Source organism: Haliotis rubra, unplaced genomic scaffold (genome assembly GCF_003918875.1).
Source record: "Haliotis rubra isolate DU_JTF1 unplaced genomic scaffold, ASM391887v1 Scf158, whole genome shotgun sequence".
In the NCBI taxonomy this organism is placed as follows: domain Eukaryota; kingdom Metazoa; phylum Mollusca; class Gastropoda; order Lepetellida; family Haliotidae; genus Haliotis; species Haliotis rubra.
The window spans coordinates 169720-193896 of NW_025765536.1; the positions used below are offsets into that span (position 1 = coordinate 169720).

The following is a 24177-nucleotide window of genomic DNA, read 5'->3' on the forward strand; positions in this document are numbered from 1 at the left end:
AATATTTTACCAGTAGTTTTATTTGCAGGAAATACAATGTAGTCTGTGTCTGGGTTTCTGTCAGTACAAACATGTACTTTACCATAAATACCCTTTGTGTTTCAGTCCCAAGCTGTACATGTGTTTTTGTCCATCAAATCAAGGCCTGATCCCATGTCTCAAGGAAGGCATAGGCCAGGAGATGTAGATCCCCAAAAGGGGGAACCCAAAACAAATTGCAACAGAAACTAAATGTTTTGTTTCTAATTCAGGCATACCTTATACATCACATACTAAATGTCTTAAGAAATCCGAGGTGGGGAACATTATCAAAATTTAGGATAATTATTGACTTTGCTATAATTTTATCTTTAACATGGAATAAATATGATATTTTTAATTTTGACAGCAAAAAAATACTTAAGGGTTAAAAGCAATTTTTTTACCATATTGATTCAAAGAGATGTCAAATTAAAATAATTCCCCTTGGATTTACTAAGACTTTTAGTATGTCATTCACTGATGTTGTCTGAGAACCAAACAGTTGGATTTATTTCTGTTGCAATTTGTTCAGGGTCAAACTCTTATTCTCCTGGCCTAGCACCTCTCCCGCACGAACGCAAACTGTGCAATTCAAACATACAGTTCAATTTCGAACTGATTCAATAACATGTATTTTCTAAATAAAAAACCAGAAAGGCATCTTGGCATTTATTCTATCAAGTGTAAATGTCAAGACATAAATCAAATCTGTAAAATCTGAGACAATATTGTACCAATGAAGGTGAAATGTTATTCAAACAAAATGTCTACAATAGCACACAAATACAATCTCCGGACTAAATATTCATTAAAGTCCAACAAAAAAACACATTCTTAACGTCTATAGCATTCCTTTGTTTGGGTTTTCAATTTCCAATATTTCCATATTTATTTCTGTTTACCCTCAGATGTGTATGGCCTGCAAGAGGCAGAAATAAATATTGATAAAGTCTTCATTTTGATTGACACTATTGTAACAATGTATGGCATTGCATGTGACACAAAAGCTTGCGCAATTACAAAAGAATGAAAAAATTCATATTCAAAACACCATCAATAATTCAGATTTCTATGCGGGCAACATCCTAATAGTTTGGTAAAGCTGTCATACATATTACTCTTTTACTGGTATTTACCGAAGCATGGAATGGTGCAAACTTTGAGCTTACTTGGTTGGACTAGAATAATGTTTTATTCAGAATATACACCAAACAAATCAAATTGAACATAACAATAAACCAATAACAGACAACTTGAATAATCATTTTGCAAAAAAGTGCAATTTGGAAAAGAAGGCACAAAATGGCTTACCTGAAAAAGTGTCAAGTAAATGTTCAACAATCTGCACTCACTAGCAGTTAATTAAATATGCTAACAATTCAATGTTATTAATTTAAATCAAATAGATTCAAAATTACAATTTCTTCAATATTCTTTAATTTTCCTTCCTAAAATGGTAAAGGGGTTGGAAATGTTTATCTTGGAAATTAATATAAAATACTGTCATGGCATACGTAATGTTGGCCAGTTTAGGCCAAATGAAGGGAATGGTTTTAATGCTTATCGACAAACAGTACCCTGTGCTTGAAGGAAGGTTGGTGGTCAGCTAAAGGGAAAACATCAACAGCGACTAGTGTGACTTCAGATATTATCAGTCGTGTGGAAATATCATGGTGGGTGCCACAAATTCTTGTGTTCTTACAGTAGCCAGACAATTTTATATTTTGGCTCTGGACTGACTGACTGACTGACTGAGTTTAGTTTTACGCCGCTTTTAGCAATATTCCAGCAATACCACGACAGGGGACACCAGAAATGGGCTTCACACACATTGTGACCATGTGGGGAATCGAACCCGGGTCTTCCGCGTGACGAGCCAACGCTTTAACCACTAGGCTACCCCACCACCCCTTTGGCTCTGGAAGTTTTGTTCATGGACAAGTGACAGCTCATTTCAAATAACCCAGGCCAAACTTCCGACAAATTACTTACATTACAATAATTTGAATTTTATGTTTCTAATCAGCATGTGGTTCATTGTAAAACTATAAAGTGAAGGATTTCTCCTTATGGGGAATCAAAGTGTTATGGTAGTGACTGGTGAAACATCTAGTTTTAGTATTAGTTCTCTGCACATTAAGATGATCCTATTTAACAAGACAACTATCGCGCTTTGAATACATATGAAACTAGGGCTTCTTAACTTAGCTTTCTGCTCAATAACCAAATGAAAAAACTTGTTGCACCCTGAAAGTTAAGTGAACACCTTTACCATTATTCTTCCCAGTGATCTCAAGACTGATATAAAATTGAATTACTTTTGATTTCCAATGATATGTGACATTTCCAACCTTTTCAGTCTTTGTTGAAATTACAAATTGATTGCTCATCTTGTTTACTTAGGAACACAATACACAAACCCGATCACATGATAATTCTACTATCTCGAAAACATGATAATGATAGACAAAGATGGAAAGAAATACCTGTAGATTCTACATATCAATATATACTGAACACCATTAGAAATGCACCACACTACAATGTACAGACGATGCTCAGATATCATGGGTACATTTCAGTCTGACAGGGTATAATACAAAATGCATTATATGGTGGTGCGTTTCTAATGTTGTTCAGTATATAAAAAAGATTTTGGTAAACATATCAACATAACTGAAATCCTACGTTGTGGGGAAAAAGGAAACAATAAAAAACTCCACTTGAATATACTTAAGGAACGCCAGTGCAGAAATTTGACCATATGAGTGATTATAAGGCTGTTTATTTGGTTTCAAATATTTCAAGGTGTGTCATATTAATGCAAGCAAAACAGACACCATTTCAGTCCCACCATCAATGGCAGAAGTATGTAGCTGCTAAACCAGGGCTGATGATTACAGCCAAGGGACATAACTCTTGTTCTGTTACTGGACTTGTGGGTGTAAATAAATGTACTATAAATTTGGAATTTCTTTCAAGAAATTACATAACACTGCATAATGTAATAGATCCTGAAAACAGTCTTAGCCCTTAGCCAAATATCACTGAAATATTTATATTACAAATACTTAACTGTAGGAATCAAAACCTTGGTATGTACATACAACCAGTGGCATAAACCAATCAGAGGAAAGCATTTATTTATGCTAAATTCGTTCTGTTGGCAATTTGTTCATTATTTTCGAATGATCTCTCACTTTCAGGATCAACTGCACAGTATTTCTTAAGTATATTGTCCTATAAGAAAGAACTGCTGTCTGGACAGTGTATATCAAAACAGACAGCACTTGTGGAAGAATGTCTATGGTCATGTGGCTAATGTGCAACATCAAGTCATGTGACAGGAAGTTCACGACATGTCGGCCTATCACATTAGGCAGCGATTGCGGTGTTGAAAGAAGCCGATCTCTGACGTTCAGCGATGGCGGTCACGGAGATGAAAGGATGATCGGTCTTCATGAGATAGTTCTGGAAAACAGAGGTTATACTAAGCCTCAAATAGAAGAGTATACAATCTATTTTTCAGTGTTAAAAACTTATGCATAAATATTAGGGCTGTAACGATGCATTGAACTATCGATGCATTGCAATTGTTAGGTCCCCAATAGCAATTAATCAATGGTTGAAACGAAAAACTATCAATGTATCAATAGTATGTGTAACTATCGATAGTTTAGTAATTGTCTTCCGTTGATAACTGCAAGTACAGGATGTTTGGGTGCAGACTTGCAGCTTTATTGAGTTTATGTTTTAACTGTTTACTTGATCTAGGTTTCAAGTTTTTTGTCAGTTATTAAAAGAGACAGAAACTACTTCAACTTGTTTTTATTTCATATAAACTATACATTCATATGGGAAATCAGAGCTCCAGATAAGATTAAACTCATGTAGGTACTGTACCCATTGTATTTTTTTGGAGTGGGTATTATGAATGTTGAGTGGGTATTTCATTTTCCGTTACCCACTGCTTTCAAATATGTGCGTATTTCAGTCATTTTACTCACCTAAGTATTATGTGACTGAGTAAGTTTACTAAGCAGGTATGTTCTGCCTTATGTCATACCTAATCAAAACCAACTTAAATATAATGGAAATGATTTCATAAAAAATCACTCATCCTATACTGACAGTACAACGCTTGTCCTATACTAACAGTACAACTTGATAGCAATCAATGTCTTTTTCATTACGATTTTTATAAATATATTCCGTATGCAATTGTTATAAACTTTTTGCGTATCTAACATTTTAAATGCGTAATTGGTACGCAACAAATATTTTTCAATGTGTAATTGGAAATTTTCTATGCGTATTTTACCCAGATACGCAGCTTATCTGGACCTCTGGGAAATGACTTCAAATGAGACAATTCAAGGAGAAAAAACTATTGCAATAGTTGGTCGCAATAGACTATCGCTGTCACAATAGTATGTCACAATAGACTATCGTTATCGCAATAGTTGTTCCCTCCTCAATGGTGGTGTGTCAGCAATTTTGTACATAAAAATATTAAAACATCATGCTTAAAAATTACGGGAAAGAAGGGAGTGTCTTTGATTTTGGACATGACGGGTGGATCTCTTACTTTGTACATAAATTTTAGGAGGGGTCATTCACATTGTACATGTACATGCTTCTCGATAAAAACCATCATCACACTGCGTGGCTTGGATATATTACATGTTGCATATTTACTAAGATAAAAAAACTAGTTCCAAGTAAAAAGACTCGCTTAAACATATTTGTAAATATTTAGTTCCACTGACCACAAATAACGAATTGAATTCTTGAAGAGATACCACTTGATTCACTGAATACACGCGTGAATAGTAACAGGACTATTGTGAACCCCTGGTAAAACTTAGTCCAAGCACTGTAATACAAGATATTTTGAACTCTTTCAGGTTTTGCTGTATAAGAAACTCCAAACACTGACTCACATGAGCAAACTCCAGAGCCTTCTTCTTCTCATTGCAGGACGTGTCCTGACCGATCCACACAAACAGGTCCGATTTCGTGTCCAGAATAAACACATCCTGATGATAAAGAAACATTAGTAGTGCTCAGAGTTTACAAACAAATTTCCAAACGAATGAATTCTCTTTTGTCCATCTGTGTTAGAATATGTACAACAGCTTTGTTATACTTAGAAGGGTGAGTGAGTGAGTTGGGTTTTACAACACTCTTAGCAATAGTCCAGCAATATCAGGAGGGGGGGGACACCAGAAATGGGCTTCACACATTGTACCCATGATGGGAATCAAACCCGGGTCTTCAGCGTGATGAGCAAACGCCTTCAACACAAAGTACACCATGGACCCTATACTTAAAAGTAGTTCAATGGGCTGTTTGATTAAATATATTCAAAGCTGTATTTCTTATTTGTCTGCCTAAATAGAAGTGACAATTCAAAATCTGAACACTGTGCCCAAACACAACATAAGGTAAGATTGAAAAGTTATAAAAATGGCATGAAAATAAGAAAAGTGTTACAAAAGTATGTATCAGAGGTGTGGTAATACTACTGGTTTACCATTATATGGTACACTAATGAATATATACCACGATATGTTTCGAAAATTCTGAGACACTGCGATTCTAAAAATCTTAATTTTTTTTCATCATGTTAGCAAAGTTTAAATGTACAAGTCTAGCTAAAATTATTTGTGACAACCTTTCAGTAGATGTGTCAAATGTGTACAGTCAGCTCTCGTTAATTCGACACTTGTGGTTGCAGAGAAATATGTCGGATTAACGGAAATGTCGGATTAATGAAAATGTCGGATTAATGTATTTGTGTGAAAATATCAATGTTTACTAAATGTCATGATCGTCATACTGTTGCATGCATATCACAAATGGTAGATCTAGTTATCTTCATCGTACGTAAAAATATTCACAGAAATAAAAAATACTAACAATACATACTTGTTATCATTTATTAACATTCGTAGATGGCATAACATACATATATAATCACATAAGCGAACCGTTTCATATCTATTTCAAGACCACATTGGCACAAAACTCACGTTTGTTTTTACCACATATCAGCTGCCATTATGACCTGGATGTTGAATATGTTACAGTTTCCATACAACTAATTCCATAATAACATGTGGACGCCTAATGTACAATCAGGTGTGTATCATAACATATATAATTTATAACTTGAAAAAGTCTTTGATGGTCATTAACATCAAACACGTCTAAGTGGTGTGTCAGAAATGTTTGCAAAGTGTTCAACGATGGCCTCAGATAGCTTGAAGCATTGGAATCAGTCGTAGAGAGGCTCAACCACTAAGCAGACTGCTTCAGGAGGTTAGATACGGTTGATCGTCCAATCTTCACATCAAACTTCTGCTCAGCAAAAGTGATGACTTCTTGTTGTGTTGTCTGGGGTTTGTCTTTCTTCAAAAGGAGATTTCTCTCTTGATCAATGGGCGTAACTTCTACAAGGGGTCGCTTAGCAGGTGGTGTACTCGTGACAAACATCTTGTGATGAAAACTCATGTCGGTTGTAAACATTTTATACAGCTCGCTCTACTGTTATTTCTTCATTAAATCATCTCAATTAATTATCCTGTGTTCCTAATTAACAAGTGTGATGTTCACCGACGTCAGTGTCAAGTAGCCAGTAAGGCACACGCTAATTACCACTCACGTGTGATTGTTTGTATACGGTCGGATCATCCGACCGGCTGTGTTGATTGTCGGATTAACGAATGTTTTTACAATGTATTTACAATAATCAGTTGCTAGATTGGTGTGTCGGAGTCGGAATGCGAGAATGTCGGATTAACGAGAGTAATTATCACTGTTTTAAATGGTTCCCTAATTTTTGTCGGATTAACGTGATTGTCGGATTAATGACTGTCGGATTAACGAGAGCTGACTGTATTGTGTGAGCGAGCCACATTGTACCCATTGTGGGGAATCGAACCTGAGTCTTTGGAATGACTTTGACAAACACTTTAACCTGTAAGCTACCCAACTGCTGTTAGACACTTCTCAAAATGCTATCATTCTCTCCAACAGACAGACGAGAAAAACATAAGTTTGGAACATATAAAATACAGAATGGGTGGCACCTGATTGCAGGTGTAGAAATGTGTTTTGAAATTAAGACTTGTCGGCTTACCTTGCTGTCCAGATCAGACTTGCTGATGTCTCCTTTCTTCTCCAGTTTGAACTGAATAGTGCCACTAGCATCAGACAATCTGTAAACAGAAATGTAGGTACCATGACAATGTAGATTGGCAGTGTGGCACACCCTCTATAATATTAATACAGGGCTTAAATCAAATGACACTAGTACAGCTCATTACCATAACGGTATCTGCTAATACTTCTCTTGTCATCATAGGATGTTCATTAAAAGGATCTTTCATTCAATATAATCCTTGCCATTATCAGTGAGTGAGTGAGTTTAGCTTTAAGCAATATTCCAGCAATATCACACCGGGGGACACCAGAAATGGGCTTCACACATTGTACCCATGTGGGGAATCGAAACCAGGTCTTCTGCATGACGAGCAAACACCTTAACATCTAGGCTACCCTACTGTCCCTTGCCATTATCAGTAAAGCATGGTCAATCTATAAAGTTGACCCTAGTGTAACTTAGTGAAGGAAAGGGGGGCATGAAGTTTGACACCTCTTCCAGCAATATCTTAGCAGTTTGCACCAACAATGACAGTGCTCGTGTGGGAAATTTTATGGCAGTCATTTGTCCAGTTGTATGTAACAGTGTGTAAATAGTGAAATTTGGACCACACACAACAGCGGTTATATGAATGAGGTAATTTGTTGTAAATGACCAACTATCAAGCCGATGCCTGGGAAGAAGAATGCCAGTGACACTTATTTGTGGCGTCTGCCAGTACCACTGATCTGATTTGTGGCATCTGACAGTACCACTGATTTGTGACGTTTGAGAGTACCACTGATGTGTGGCCTCTGCCAGTACCACTGATTCGTGGCATCTGTCAGTACCAACGATTTGTGGCGTCTGCCATTATTACTACTGATTTGTGGCATCTGCTAGTACCACTGATTGGTCTCTGCCGGTACCACTGATTCATGGCGTCTGTCAGTACCACTGATTCGAGGCATCTGCCAGTACCACAGATTTGTGGCGTCTGCCATGACAACAGCAAGGCATCTATGCTGATTTATGACAGGTTTACTTGGAACCCAATTCTGCTGAAAAGATGTCATGAAAAGTTGCAAACTGCTGGTTCATTTCTCTATTTAGATAAACAGTGTCCTGCAAAGGGACACAACTGAGAGTTGTTTTACGTCACAGTGTTACGAACCTGTAAATATTAGCGTCAGGAACCTGTAAATATAAGCGTGCGGAACCTGTGGATCCTGTGGAGGTCTACTGGGACCCAGTAATTGTCTATAAACCTGTGAATGTCCATTACAAACCTGTGTAAGTCTACTCATGAATGTTTGAAGAACAACTGCCCACCTGTATTGGTCTACTACGAACCTATAAAGCTCCTTGGAAGGATCTGCTGCAGTGTATGGTCCGTCAGAATCATCCTCACCAGTCAGGGACTTGTAGAACTCGTGCTGTGTCACAACAACAAATATATACACTTAGGATGAGCACAAACAATGAGTGAATGAATAACAACAGCCAACAATATTCAAGCATGACATGGCTGACTAATCAACTCTTGTCAGACAAACCCATGATGTCCAGTGACCACTTCCGCCAAGACGCTGGCAAACCAATCCCATCTCCATTCTTGTGCAACAAGCATGAAATGCTTCACACCCACCTTACCTAGAGTGAGTGAGCTGGGTTTTATGCTGCTTTTAGCAATATTCCAGCAATATCACGGTAGGGTACACCAGAAATGGGCTCCATACGTTGTACCCATGTGGGGAATTGAACCCTGGCCTTCTACATGATGAGTGAACACTATAACCACTAGGCTACCCCACCACCCCTGACCACCTCCGTGGTGTAGTGGTTAGAGCGTCCGCCCGGAGAGCGGAAGGTCGCGGGTTCAATCCCCGACCGTGTCATACCAAAAGACGTTAAAATATGGTACTTGTTGGTCCCTGCCTGGCGTTCGGCATTAATGGGAACAAGGACTGGTCGGCTCGGAGTCAGTATAATGTTTCTGAGTGGGGTATTCATGCTTTACTGTGGCATGGTATCTCAGTAGGCTAGCACTATAAAACCAGCTTTAGTCTGAGCTAGTACAAGCAGCCGCACATACACATACACACGCATGCACGTCGTCATATGAGCGAAATATTCTCAAGCACGACGTTAAACCAAATTTCACCTCACCTCACCTATGTCGCCCCATCTTACCTAGAATCCATACGTCAGACATTGTGTGATGAATATTTACACATCTGAAATATTATGTTGGGAGTGAGCGAGTTTAGTTTTACGCGGCACTCAGCAATATTCCAGGTATATGGTGGCGGTCTGTAAATAATCGAGTCTGGACCAGACAATACAGAGATCAACAGCATGAGCATCGATCTGCGCAATTGGGAACCGATGACATGTGTCAACCAAGTCAGCAAGCCTGACCACCCAATCCCGTTAGTCGCCTTCTGTGGCAAGAATGGGTTGCTGAAGACCTATTCTACCCCTGATCTTCACGAGTCTTTTATGATGGGGAGCATTAATGTCATTCCATATCTCTGAGTACCAGCTAGACTAATGTTTAGTCTCGGAATATATAAAATGTTACCAGAATTAAATAATTCCTTTTTAAATTGAAAAGGAGACCCAGTCGGATTGAAGATTCAGAACCTGAGGAAATCTAGACTTGCATCATTTAGGGTTTTAGCAAAGAAGAACAGGCTGGTGGAAGGAAAAGTAATTCTGGGACTGTGAGACAGAGTAATAAACAGCAAACATTACACTACATTTCCATTTCTCTCTGTAGGATGCTAAAGCCAGTTATTGTCTACATAATACAGGCAGAAAAGGTCTGAATTGTTCTAATCAGGATGTTTCTTTCTGTACTGACTGAGTTTGGTTTTACGCCGCTTTTAGCAATATTCCAGCAACACCACGGCGGGGGACACCAGAAATGCGCTTCACACATTGTACCCATGTGGGGATTCGAACCCGGGTCTTCGGCGTGACGAGCCAACGCTTTAACCATTAGGCTACCCCACCACCCCGTTTCTTTCTGTAAGGCCAGCATGAGAGCCGGCAGGTGAAAAAAAGATTAAAAGGAGTTGTTTCCATAATTGCATAACAAACTTTATGAATTTTTAATATTTAGATCACTTGGTAATAGTAAATTATTTTATGATGTTAAAGGCACTAATGTTTTGGTAACAATTATTCTATAAATGTAGAAGAAGAATGATCAATATGTCCTGAGGGTTTTGAGTGTGCAAGGGTAGGAGTATTTGTTCAGTCATATCAGGGCCACAAACTTACACAGTAGTAGGGAAAATTGAGATAATAAAACCTATATATATATATAATATTTTAAGACTGAATGAAAATTCACCACTTGGCCCTTCAATAAGCAGAAACACAAACTCCGGCATCTAGAAGCCAGGATAACAGAGCTTGCCCATCAATTAATCGCTTTTTAAACATTAGTTTAAAATAGTCAAAAGAAGTAACCGAATATGCCATAATTATAGCAATTCTGTCACAGATGACATTTAAAGCTAGTACAGCTTGGAGCAGATAATCCACCCACAGGTTTTGTCTTGAGCAAGACTAATACCCAGAGGCCCAGATAAGCTACGTATCCGGATAAAATATGCATAGAAAATTTCCAATTAAGCATTGAAAAATAATTGTTGCATACCAATTACTCATTAAAAATGTTAGATACATATTTATAAAAATCGCTTAATATATTTATAAAAATCGCTTGCGTAATGAGAAAGACATCAATTGCTATCAAGTTGTACTGTCAGTATTGGATAAGTGATGTTTTTATGAAATCATTTCCATTATATTTAAGTTGGTTTTGATTATATGATATAAGGCAGGACATACCTGCTTAGTAAACTTACTCAATGACATAATACTTAGGTGAGAAAAATGATTGAAATACGCACATATTTGAAAGCAGTGGGTAACGGAAAATGAAATACCCACTCAACATTCATAATACCTACTCCAAAAAAATACATTGGGTATAGTACCCACATGAGCTAAAGCTTATCTGGTGCTCTGGTATAGTACCCACATGAGCTAAAGCTTACCTGGAGCTCTGGTATAGTACCCACATGAGCTAAAGCTTATCTTGAGCTGGAGCTCTGGTATAGACCCACATGAGCTAAAGCTTATCTGGAGCTCTGGTATAGTACCCACATGAGCTAAAGCTTATCTGGAGCTCTGGTATAGTACCCACATGAGCTAAAGCTTATCTGGAGCTCTGGTATAGTACCCATGTGAGCTAAAGCTTATCTGGAGCTCTGGTATAGTACCCACGTGAGCTAAAGCTTATCTGGAGCTCTGGTATAGTACCCACATGAGCTAAAGCTTATCTGGAGCTCTGGTATAGTACCCACATGAGCTAAAGCTTATCTGGAGCTCTGGTATAGTACCCACGTGAGCTAAAGCTTATCTGGAGCTCTGGTATAGTACCACATGAGCTAAAGCCCTGGAGCTCTGGTATAGTAGCACCCACGTGAGCTAAAGCTTATCTGGAGCTCTGGTATAGTACCCACATGAGCTAAAGCTTATTTGGAGCTCTGGTATAGTACCCACGTGAGCTAAAGCTTATCTGGAGCTCTGGTATAGTACCCACATGAGCTAAAGCTTATCTGGAGCTCTGGTATAGTACCCACGTGAGCTAAAGCTTATCTGGAGCTCTGGTATAGTACCCACATGAGCTAAAGCTTATCTGGAGCTCTGGTATAGTACCCACATGAGCTAAAGCTTATCTGGAGCTCTGAATACCACTTACTATATAGTGATTGTGTTAACAAATATGGTGTCTAAAACATCATGAAGACTCACCGACTGGTCTGTGGACTCATCCTCGATGACTTCAGCCTTAGCACGGCCATTCCTCTCTGATTCCAGCTCCTGACAGAACTGCATTGCCTAAAGAAGGAAGCATGAATCTCATGAAGCTGGGGTCTCATGAGGTGGTGAATCTTGGGTGTGGGTGGGTCTCATGTACTGGCGAGTCTTGGGTGTGGGTGGGTCTCATGTACTGGCGAGTCTTGGGTGTGGGTGGGTCTAGTGTACTGGTGAGTCTTGGGTGTGGGTGGGTCTAGTGTACTGGTGGGTCTAGTGTACTGGTGAGTCTTGGGTGTGGGTGGGTCTCGTGTACTGGCGAGTCTTGGGTGTGGGTGGGTCTAGTGTACTGGCGAGTCTTGGGTGTGGGTGGGTCTCGTGTACTGGTGAGTCTCGGGTGTGGGTGAGTCTCATGTACTGGCGAGTCTTGGGTGTGGGTGGGTCTCATATACTGGTGAGTCTCAGGAAACATGGGTCTCACGTTCTGGTGAGTTTCAAATGTTGGTGGGTCTTATGTACTGGTGAGTCTTGGGCAGGGGTGGGGTGGGGGTGGGGGGTGTTCATGTACTGGGGAGTCTCGGGTGTGGGTGGGTCTCATGTACTGGTGAGTCTCAGGTGTGGGTGGATCTCATGTCCTGGTGAGTCTTGGGTGCAGATGGGTCTCATGTACTGGTGAGTCTAGGGTGTGGGTGGGTCTCATGAACTGGTGAGTCTCAGGGCATGGGGGGTCTCATGTACTGGTGAGTCTTGGGTGTGGGGGGTCTCGAACTATGATGATGTAATTGTAATGATGAGAAGAGATGTTATGTAGAGATGCCCGCACTGTTACCTTAAATCTTTCATCCTTGCTGCTCTTACTGCCATTGAATTGGAAGATCTTAGCTCCAAGATCAAGGATGAACACATCATCTGAATTTACCCTTGACTTGCACAGGGGAACCTGCATAAGATGAGATAACAATACTGGTAAAATACTTAAATTGCATAGCAACATAAAGAAGAATGCATCAGTAACATAGTGACAAAGGTATTTTATAAAAAAATATAATTTCCAAAAACATTGTAAACAAGCCATTACCCAATATACACTTCACATTGTTTTGTTATCACAAGAGATGAGCGAGCAAGTGAGTTTGGTTTTACGCTGCTTTTAGCAGTATTCCAGCAATATCACAGCAGGGGACACTAGAAATGTACACACATTGTACCCATGTGGGGAAACGAACCCAGGTCTTCGGTGTGACAAGCCAACGCTTTAACCACTAGGCTACCCCACCGTTCCCACCAGAGATGAGGAAACTATTACATAAGAAACACATTTCTATCCAGAATTTGAATTCCCTGAAAGGTAAACAGAGTTATCTCCCTTATCATATTTGCCTACAAGTAATCATACAGTTATCTCCCTTATCACATTTGCTTGGTTACATCCTTGTTTGGTAGGTACTGTCAGACCTACCTCCCTGACCTCCACATTACGCCTGGTGCCTGAGAAATGGAGGAGACGTGGCGTGTATTCCTCCGGTTTCACATGGCGGAATCCTGTCTCAGCGCCACCACGCATCACACTGAGCAGGATGGGGAAACATCATTAGACAGACAGTACATGTAACCCTGCCTTCCTGCTGTGCTCAAAACCATATCACCGTTATCCAGCTTGGTATCGAAACATGACCTTTTTAAAGCATGACATCTTTCAGCATGTGACATCACTTAGTGAATGACACCTATCTGAGCATGACATCACTTAGTGAATGACACCTATCTGAGCATGACGTCACTCAGTGAATGACACCTATCTGAGCATGACATCACTCAGTGAATGACACCTATCTGAGCATGACATCACTCAGTGAATGACACCTATCTGAGCATGACATCACTCAGTGAATTACGCCTATCTGAGCATGACGTCACTCAGTGAATGACATATCAAGGTGCATGACATCAATCAGTGAATGACATCTCAACGTGCATGACATCACTCAGTGAATGACATCTCAACGTGCATGACATCACTCAGTGAATGACATCTTTTTGTGCATAACATCACTCAGTGAATGACATCTCTAGTTGCATGACATCACTCAAATGACATCACTCAGTGAATGACATCTCTCAGTACATGATATCACTCACTGAATGAGATCTCTCAGTACACAGATATCACTCAATATCCTCTCAGGTGCCCCAGACAGGTGCAGGAGTGAAACACTTGGAAGTAAACTTGAAGTTTTGTAGACTTAGTAAGAACCTGTTGCAACACCACATAATATTTTTAATAACTACATTTCATAAACAGCCATGGATTCCTAGACTCACGTGATGGTCTTGAAGTAGCTCTTGAAGAGACTTGACTCATGGCCCTGAACCTCCCTGTGCTGGATTGGGGCATCGCTCAGGAACGTGTCCAACTCCACAGTCTTGTAGGCAGCGGTACCGTACTCATCCTGTTTACCATTATACTATACTTATTTTCATGTTTAGGGGCATTTATACAAGCTTTTGTAGATTGGAGAAGTAATTCCACAAAGATTACAAGTCCTTCCGAATGTACTCATCACAACAATAGGTAATAAAACTTACAGAACTGACTTGTATGCATCATGTGGTGAACCAACAAAGTATGTGACCTAGACCCAGCAGCTCTGACTGGCTACATCTGTACCTGAGTGCTGTGTTGTCCAATCCAGAAGTGGACATCATACTGCAGCTCCTCAGAGTCGTCCTCCTTGTACGTCTGTGTGGAAAGAGTTGTCTCCCTTTAATCTACAATTCTTGACTGTTTTGAAACATCTGATTTACAGTTTACAGACTCTGCCAAGCCGTTTTTACAAGTCTATAACCTAAATGAAACAAGTCTATATTTCCTCACTGGGGCTCCTTTTCAATTTAAAAGGAATTGTTGGTTTCTGTCAAAATTATTTATGTTCACAGACTAAGTGTTAGTCTAATTTTGTCACTTCAAATACAACATTCCAGGAAACAAGGTCAGGATCAAAGAAACAAGAGGTTGAGACCATGAGTAATCTTCCTTGAAATCATTTGAGTCAGTTCATACTGTGTGATCAGTTTCAAAAACAAAAGTAATGTTCAATTATCACTTACCCTTCTGGTTGAAAATTATGGAAAAACAAACTGGTGTACAAAACAGGTCTCAATATTTTAACCAAAATGCAATTCAAAATGCAACTACTTTTGGCACAAGATTAAAACTGAAATCAATCTCAATTAATTTCTTGGCTAATGACAAGTAAGCTGAGGTTCAAGAGATACATTCAAAGTAATGTAGTCTGAACAAATTGTAGAACTTACGTTCAAGATGATGTATGAATCTCCATCATAAAACTTGCCATAGTCAGCCTGAGGCCAGCTCTTTACTTGAAATTTCTACAAAGAGTACACGAGACACAAAAATCAGGACTTTTGCTGTTTGAACGACAAATCAACATGTGAAATATATTAAAACAGGTAACTCAAAACCTGCAAATTGTTACTTAAGTCAAGAATATTCATGAGGAGATGCCATCATAATTCGTTATGGTTAGTTGAACATGATAAATAATGGCTAACAAGACATGTCTGATAGCTTGGCCAAGTGGAAATGTGTTGGCTTACCAGATATACACAAGGTCATACGATCTGGTCAGCCAGCACTTAATTCAGGGTGTCCAGTTTCAAAGAATGAATGAATCATGCTCTGGCCACTCTCTCCCATCATTAAATGTCCCTGCACGTCCATGCAGTATCTTTACCATGCAGACATCAGACATGGGTGTGTTCAACCCAAGCACTTAATGTTTTTTTCATCAAAGGTGGGGGTTACTACAATCTCATCATATTAAAATAGGTGAATGTGACTTTGGGGACTAATAAAATATATACTAGTAATTGCTTTTTACCGCCTTCATCTGCAGCTAAATTCCACAGGACCATAAAATATTTTTATGAGAGTCTTGTAACACTTTGAAAATATTCATTTCTATCCCTGATACATATTTCATATATTTATAAACAGGAAAATCATGTAACTTGGTATATATACAAGTGTGACCAGCTTCATTGTGTTATGACAACCTACCACAATCCTCCATATCTTCAGGCCTACCGACTTGCCACACCCTTGCCAGGCAGCCTCAGTCTCAGCAGATTCCTCTGGAACACAAACCATATGGGCTGAGTGAGTTGGGGTCTACTTCATTTTAAGCAATATTCCAGCCTTATCACAACAGGGGATATCAGAAATGGTCACACCCCAGTGAACCCATGTTGGGAATCAAACCCAGTCGGTCAATATGATGAATGAACACTTTAACCGCTGGGATACCTCCCTGCCCCTTATGAACCATAAGAAGACAAGTGTAAGTGAGTTAGGTTTAACACCAACAGAACTTTAGTCATATCATGGTATGTCAGCTTCTTGAAGACAAATGTCATATATGTACCATTTGGTGATACCGACAAACATGTGTTTCGGGATAACAAAATATTACAAATAATAATTAGGCCAGACCAATTTTATTCCCTGTTTTATGGATCTGACAGTCTGATTTTTTCAAGAATAAGAAAAAAAAAATTCATTTTACCCACTCATAAAATAAAATCCTCAGGTTTTTATTTGCCAAAAATGTAAACTTACAAAAAAGATTTTTGATTGTTTTTTGCCCCATATACACTTAATAAATTGCCAAATGTAAAATACTTTTAGTATTGAAAAGGAATACTACTTTGACTGGTGATTTTTATTTTTTATTTTTTTCCCTCCTGCCTTTCTGAGGTTTTCTGAGGACAAAAATCCGTAAAACAAGAAATACAATTGGTCTGGCCATATCTTCTTTTTATCAGTCCTGATATTTGTTACTCCAAACTGATCATAATTGAAAATTCAATGAGTGGTGATGTGACATCAGTAAAATCCTTGAAAAACAGTGGTGTTCTACATGTCTCCAGTCTTGAACCATTGTGTTTAAGCAGTGTATGAAATAAGGATCGTCCAACCGTCCAACAGCTAGATTTCTGACGGACGGTCTAGATTTACAGCTAGCCAGCCCAATGGTCTGGTACAAATTTTAGATGCTCCATACATCTGAGTACATTCACCATAATTGCTTGGTGTCTGGGCTGGTTAAATCTGTTTTGGGCTGGTAACATTTTCAAGTTACCAGCCCTGATGTCTGGCTGGGGTTTTGGCTTATTTCATACACAGGTTTAAGCCTTGAACCTTAGAAGAATAAAACTGACTCAGCTAACTTTCTGTGGTCTGAATACTACTTACTCTTGACGTTCTTCTCAAGGTCAGATCCAAACAGAGCCAAGTTGGAGTCCTTCCAGTCATACTTCTTTGCTTTGATCAAACCTAAACATAGAGAGAGTGAGTGAGTGAGTGAGTGAGTGAGTATGGTTTTACACTCCTTTTAGCAATATTCAAGCGAGATGTCAGTGATGCCATAAATGGAGTTCTCACAGTGTACCCCTGAAGGCAATTGAACTTGGATTTTCTGTGAAACAAGCAATTGCTTTAACCACAGTTTTAGAATCGTCAGTAAGACAACTTGTTACATGACTTACCTGACATTGTGATTCTTTATGTCTGCAATGGAAAAATACACGATTATGCAACAGAATAATTCAAAGGACTGAGTGAGTGAGTTGAGTTGAGTTTTACGCCGCACTCAGCAATATTCCAGCTATATGGCCGCGGTCTGTAAATAATCGAGTCTGGACCACACAATCCAGTGATCAACAGCATTAGCATTGATATGCGCAATTGGGAACCGATGACATGTGTCAACCAAGCCAGTGAGCCTGACCTGCCGATCCCGTTAGTCGCCTCTTCCGACAAGCATGGGTTACTGAAGATCAGGGCCTAGATTTTCGAAGCTCTCTTAGCGCTAAGGTAGTCGTAAGTGCCATACATTAAAATTAATTTATGACTATCTTAGCGCTAAGACAGCTTCAAAAATCTAGGCCCAATATTCTAAACCGGAACTTCACAGGTACATAAAAAAACTGAATACATAGATAACAATGCAAACGGACTCATACTAATTCAAAGATGAATTTGTTGAATCAAAGATACAATAAATGTGTCGCCAACTCCTGACCCATGCTGTTGACTGAAGCAACATTTAAAAAATCATTCAATAAAACATTGACTGCCACCATGACCTATCAACACCATTTGCAATTCATGCTTGTCCCATGGCCAGAGACAACCAAAATGTATTGAGGACAAGAAAGAATCCAATGATGGTAATCATAACTGACTTGCAGCAGATGACATACAATAAAATCATTGAGTCCGTCCAACTGATCCACAGGTTTGTTTTAGACCTATACTAACCTGGAATCGCTACTGTAAACAACAAACAACAACAATGTGGTGCCAGAGGAGAAAGAAGGTAATTGGACATTGTTTTAATTTACATACAGTGGACTCCCTCTAAACCGATATTGCTTGGGACCAGTGAAAATGTGACTAGAGGGAGTTCCTAATTATCAAACAAAACAAACTAAGGGCTCCTCATCACATTTGGTGCCTGTCAACAACCCAAGAGCTGAATATGTAAAGGCTAGCTGAACAGGAAATCATCACTTAGACATCAACTAAGTGTATGAAGTTCAGAGGGTCATCTAACAAAGATATGTGTCAAGTGGTATACTAAGGTATTTCTTTTATGTGTGCTGTTATCTTGTACAGAGTCAAAACACAAGCAGTGCCTGATATTTGGAGGGTAAAATATGGCACTTATCATATCAAACACCACATCAGCCTGAGACCATGTATCATTCCAAGACCCCAATATCAGCACAACACCCCCATATCAGTCCAAGAGCCCCGGACGGCGTCATATAGTTGGAATATTGCCGAGTGTGGCTAAAACTAAACTCGCTCGCTCGCCAAGAGCCCCCATATCAGCATGAGACCCCATATCAGTCCGAGACCCCCCTATCTGCATGAGCCGCCCATAACAGCCCAAGATCCCCACATCAGCCTGTGATGCTGTCAACGCGTGGTTTATGCGTCGAGTGGGGAATTAGCTCATAATTAAGATGAAGTGTGCGTTGATGAAGACGAAGGCATAGTTGAGTTCAAATGTCTTTAGTACATGACAAACAAATACACAAGACATGAGCGAGGTGAGCTGAGTACCTGCTCAACCCCAGGGCGTTTCCTACGAGCGGCATTATCCTGCTCGTGGTCATCCCAACAGACAGTCCAAATACCGAACTCGTACTCCTTTACTGTCTAGATGTGAGCATACTAAGTATATATACAGTTTTTGACAACAATGGACAGGCGACGACTCATCAATGGACAGACAGAAAAACAATAGCACTTCCTTGACCAGTTGATGTGATGGCAGACACGGACAAGGGGGATTACCAATGAAGGTTATAAATGTCTTATACAATAATTAATGGTCTGACAAGTCAATTACAATGAGGTAGTGATAAGGATGTACAGTTGTGATAAAGAATACAGGTTAGCGCCATATATATTTTACAATGAAGTCTCACATGTGTTGACAACATAGTTTTGGACTTTTTAAATATTTGGACGATGGCTGTCCTGAATTAGTCACTATAACAATGCCATATCAGCATGAGACCCCATATCAGTCCGAGACCCCCCTATCAGCATGAGCCGCCCATAACAGCCCAAGATCCCCACATCAGCCTGTGATGCCATATCAGCATGAGACCCCATATCAGTCCGAGACCCCCCTATCTGCATGAGCCGCCCATATCAGCCCAAGATCCCCTATCTGCATGAGACCCCCATTTCAGTCCAAGACCCCCTATCAGCATGAGCCGCCCATATCAGCCCAAGACCCCCCCTATCTGCATGAGACCCCCATTTCAGTCCAAGACCCCCTATCAGCATGAGCCGCCCATATCAGCCCAAGATCCCCATATCAGCCTGTGACTCATATCAGCATGAGATGCCCATATCAGCACAGACCCTCATCTCAACATGTGACTCCCGTATCTGAGCCATCAACTCCCATATCAGCATGAGAGCCAATTCACAACCTCAGATTGTAACGTATCTATAATATTTGCAAGTGAACATGAAACATGTTCATCTTATCTGGAAGAGAGTGTCAAGGGTAAGCTAGATGAGCACTAAGGGACATAACTCCAAGTTCTTTCTACCTAGACATTTATTGATTGCCTTCTCAGCATACACTGACAAGCCACATCAGCTCTGCAGGTGGTGTAATATGGGTCTGATTAACTACTGTGACATGACCGTCTTTATTCAGCGCCATCACACATACAAAATGCCTCATAGCATTGTGAAGTAGAAGACAAAAGACCAGAATTATTGAAATACACTGTTCCAATTTGCAACCTGTTCAAATATTTATTACTTTTTGTTTGAGAGTTGGACTGACTTAGTCTGAAAATATACTGTTTTGATGGACACAAAGGACTCTATTTATGCTGAAAACAAGCCCCCGTGATGTTGGACATTCAGAACCTGAACCTAAGAAAAATCTAGAACAACATTTGGGATTTTCCATTACAGTAAGGCTGGACAGAACTGAATGATCTGGTTAAGGGACTGAGAGACAAACTACTGGCATGTATAAGAATGAATATAAGCATGAATGTCATTAGATTTAAACAACAAAGGTAAAAAAACCCATATGATTGAAGTGCAAATATTTCCTGAACTAACCATGCAACACTGTAAGCTATACCATATTACTGCAAAAGAAAGTTTATACTGTAAAATTCTTCGTAACCGTCACAAATAATTCAATGGCTTGTTAACAAAATTAACAGAATCACAGTGATAGATTGATTACAAATAGAACACAGAGGTGCATCCAGGAATTTTGAAAAGGCCTGGGGTTGGGGGGTTTCGAACCCCCACTTGGCTCCGCCAATGTAAAACATTAACTTCAAAGTGGTCTTTAGTCATTTTCAAAAGGGAGGAGGGGGTTCAAACGCACGCACGCACGCAGGCACGCACGCACACAAGCACGCAGGCATGCACACACACACACTAATGGAACACTGGTTTGCTGAATTTCAAGCCACAAAAAAAAGTACAGGAGCAAGAAATATCAATTCTGTCAACAAATAAACATTCCTTCCTGGCATTGTTTGTTCATGTTGCATGGGAAGCTGTTTGCAATAGACCCAGACTCTCTGTACTTTCTACTTACTGACTGAACAACGATTTACATATTGAGAAAACATCACTTTCAGGAGAAAACATCACTTTCAGGACAAAAATGTCTTCAACTGATATGTAAAACAGAAGTGTTCGATATCTAAAACATGTCACAATCCTGACCTGCCTGTTTAGCACCAATCCTCTCTCCAGCCACTGACAGAATCAGTGTTTTCGGTTAACAGTAATTACTGTTTACTGCCTGGTCAAACATAATTAGGACGAGGAATTCCAGGCACTCTGTCTCCTGGACTATCATAGGCTATTATACTTTCAGGTTGGTTCTACTGTTCTGAGAGATATCACATGTGATATATCACAAAGTGAGGGGATATCCAAACAGGTGCTCTATCTGTAGACATACAGGCTCAAGTTGTAGGTGTTGAGATCACTCTGGTCTCAAGGGCAAACGATCACGAATACTGTTTTTCATCATCTAGTATTATGAAATAGGTACTGGTTCAAAATTACTTGGACCAGTACTGTTACTTTTTGTTGTTGTATAACCAGTAGTCAAGAAAGACGTGACACAAAACTATGTTTAGTTATTCATTTACAACAACTTTGCATTATCAGTGAGTCAGGTTTTACTTCACTTTTAGCAATATTCCAGCAATATCATGACCGTTGACACAGAACTGGGCTTCATACATTGTACCCATGTGGGGAATCGAACCCGGGTCTTTGGTGTGACGAGTGAATGCTTTAACCATTAGGCTACCCCACCGCCCCTAAATGGCATTATTAAATGGATACTCAACTATTTAAGCAACAAACAAAAGTTTTGACTGCAGAAAACAAAATATAAAAGAAACTATAACCAACCAAACCTCACATTAAGCAATCCATATTCCTTTATGTCGTTCTCATCTCTGTAGAGAGAGGACAGGAGAACTAAATAAATATAAACAAAGAAATAAAACGTTTTTCTCACTAATTGTGTAAATATTTTATGAAATTTTGCATACTAAATTCATTTATGATGTATATTAAGTTGCATTGATTGGAAACATGTTTTTAATAAACATAGATAGATGGAGTTTAAATGTGCAAGGGTAACAGCAATTATTTCTATCAAACCTGGGCATATATTTCCACAGCAGCGGAAAACCATATCAAACCATTAAAGCCAGGATGTTTCTAAAATATCAAAATGATAAGCTAAACGTACATGCTCCTCCTGTTTTCACAGATTAACTGACAACTTCAATAACTTACTGAGTTTACAAAAATGAATTCACACAATTAAACATATCAGAATAAATGTCACTATCTTGATTAAATCATTGTGCAAAATCAGCTCACAAAATAAATTTTCCAGCATCAAACTTTACTTTGAGTAAAAATGTTGCAATCTTGATGAGTAATTATTATGCAAGATCAGCTCAAAATACAAAAATTTCCAACTCCTAACATACCAGTAAAAATGTTGCAATCTTGACTAATTATTGTGCAACATCAGAAACCTCCGTCTGCTGTAGTGAAATGTCAGCCAGTACAATGTGCATCAATATCTGCACTAAAACATCTGTTAACGCTTTCAGTCAGTATAACACTGGTGTCAAAATAGTCTTTTTTACTTGTTCATAGATACGCAGATGCAGTGAATTACAACATTCTGTTTTCCAGCTGAGAATATTCCTCCTCCAAGCACAATAAACACCATGTTGTCCAGGTCAGATTGCCCTCACAAACAACCAGCAATATGCCAAGTGCATTGCTGAATCACATCATCAGTCAAAACTGTTCCAGCAGAACTAATCACTGCTGTACCTAGATTGGATTCAAATTGACCTACAGATATTAAATCAGTTCAAAAATGTTTTTCAGAGGGTTTGTAGCTATTGGATTTGGGCAATTCTGTCATTCTGATACAGAGAAAGAAACTTTTCAAAATTTCCTACAAGACTACAGGACCAGTGAGTGGACAATACTCAGTGGTCCTGTCTGTACTTCACTGGTCCAAAATAACATTCGTAGATTTACTTAACTATTAAAACAAAATTCACTGGCCACCAGGACCATTGCAAACGTATCATTTAGTGGTTCTGATGAATTTTACTAGCCAGGGACCAAAGGACCAGTGCAAATTTCGCACATTGCTGATATTCTCTCTCCAATGTTTGAGTGAGTGGGGTAGGTTTTAACATTGTCTTAGGGGTGGTGGGGTAGCCTAGTGGTTAAAGCATCGTCTTGTCATACTGAAGACCCAGGTTCATTCCCCACATGGGTACAATGTGTGAAACCCATTTCTGGTGTTCCCCGTCGTGATATTGCTGGAACACTGCTAAAAGCGGCGTAAAATCATACTCACTCACTTTAACATTGGTTTGAATAGTATTCTAGTGATATCACAGCATGTGAGGTGAGGTGAGGTGAAATTTGGTTTAACGTCATGCTTGAGAATATTTCGCTCATATGACGACGTGCATGCGTGTATGTGTATGTGCGGCTGCTTGTACTAGCCCAGACTGAAGCTCGTTTTATAGTGCTAGCCCACTGAGATACCATGCCGCAGTGAAGCATGAATACCCCACTCAGACACATTATACTGACTCCGAGCCGACCAGTCCTTGTTGTACCCATTAATGCCGAGCGCCAGGCAGGGACCAACAAGTACCATATTTTAACGTCTTTTGGTATGATGCGGTCGGGGATCGAAACCGCGACCTTCCGCTCTCTGGGCGGACGCTCTAACCACTACACCATGGAAGCGGTATCACAGCATGTCAGCTTAAAGGGACACTGATATCCAAAACATCGCTGTGACTGGCTCGTGTCTTTATTATTCTTATTGTCTAGTGGATACCCAGATGATAGCCAAGACATCTCAACCGGTCACGATCTATGCTGTACCAACAGTAAGAGTAGCTGATACTTTGTGTCAGGGAACATCCAGACATCAGTCAGCAAAGATGAAATGTATTCTCTTCTTGGAATCAGTTGAAAAGAGAAGTCATCTTGGTGACCCCTTAATATAAAG

The 24177-nt window shown here is 39.5% G+C and overlaps 1 protein-coding gene across 2 annotated transcripts in view; it reads right to left on the minus strand.

Annotated features, from left to right (window-relative positions):
• Positions 1 to 24177, minus strand: part of LOC124271149 (gelsolin-like protein 2) — a 36054-nt gene continuing 11877 nt past the window's right edge. For both annotated transcript variants that reach the window (XM_046706218.1, XM_046706219.1), the window contains exons 2-14: positions 17573 to 17594; positions 17280 to 17360; positions 16086 to 16159; positions 15320 to 15394; positions 14673 to 14744; positions 14327 to 14454; positions 13464 to 13572; positions 12834 to 12944; positions 12002 to 12088; positions 8522 to 8604; positions 7166 to 7244; positions 4965 to 5060; positions 1 to 3492 (exon numbers count right to left, since the gene is read on the minus strand). In XM_046706218.1, coding sequence (XP_046562174.1) covers positions 3397 to 3492; positions 4965 to 5060; positions 7166 to 7244; positions 8522 to 8604; positions 12002 to 12088; positions 12834 to 12944; positions 13464 to 13572; positions 14327 to 14454; positions 14673 to 14744; positions 15320 to 15394; positions 16086 to 16159; positions 17280 to 17360; positions 17573 to 17579 — 1098 coding nt within the window. In that variant the 5' untranslated portion in view covers positions 17580 to 17594 and the 3' untranslated portion in view covers positions 1 to 3396. The remainder of the gene's footprint in view (positions 3493 to 4964; positions 5061 to 7165; positions 7245 to 8521; positions 8605 to 12001; positions 12089 to 12833; positions 12945 to 13463; positions 13573 to 14326; positions 14455 to 14672; positions 14745 to 15319; positions 15395 to 16085; positions 16160 to 17279; positions 17361 to 17572; positions 17595 to 24177) is intronic.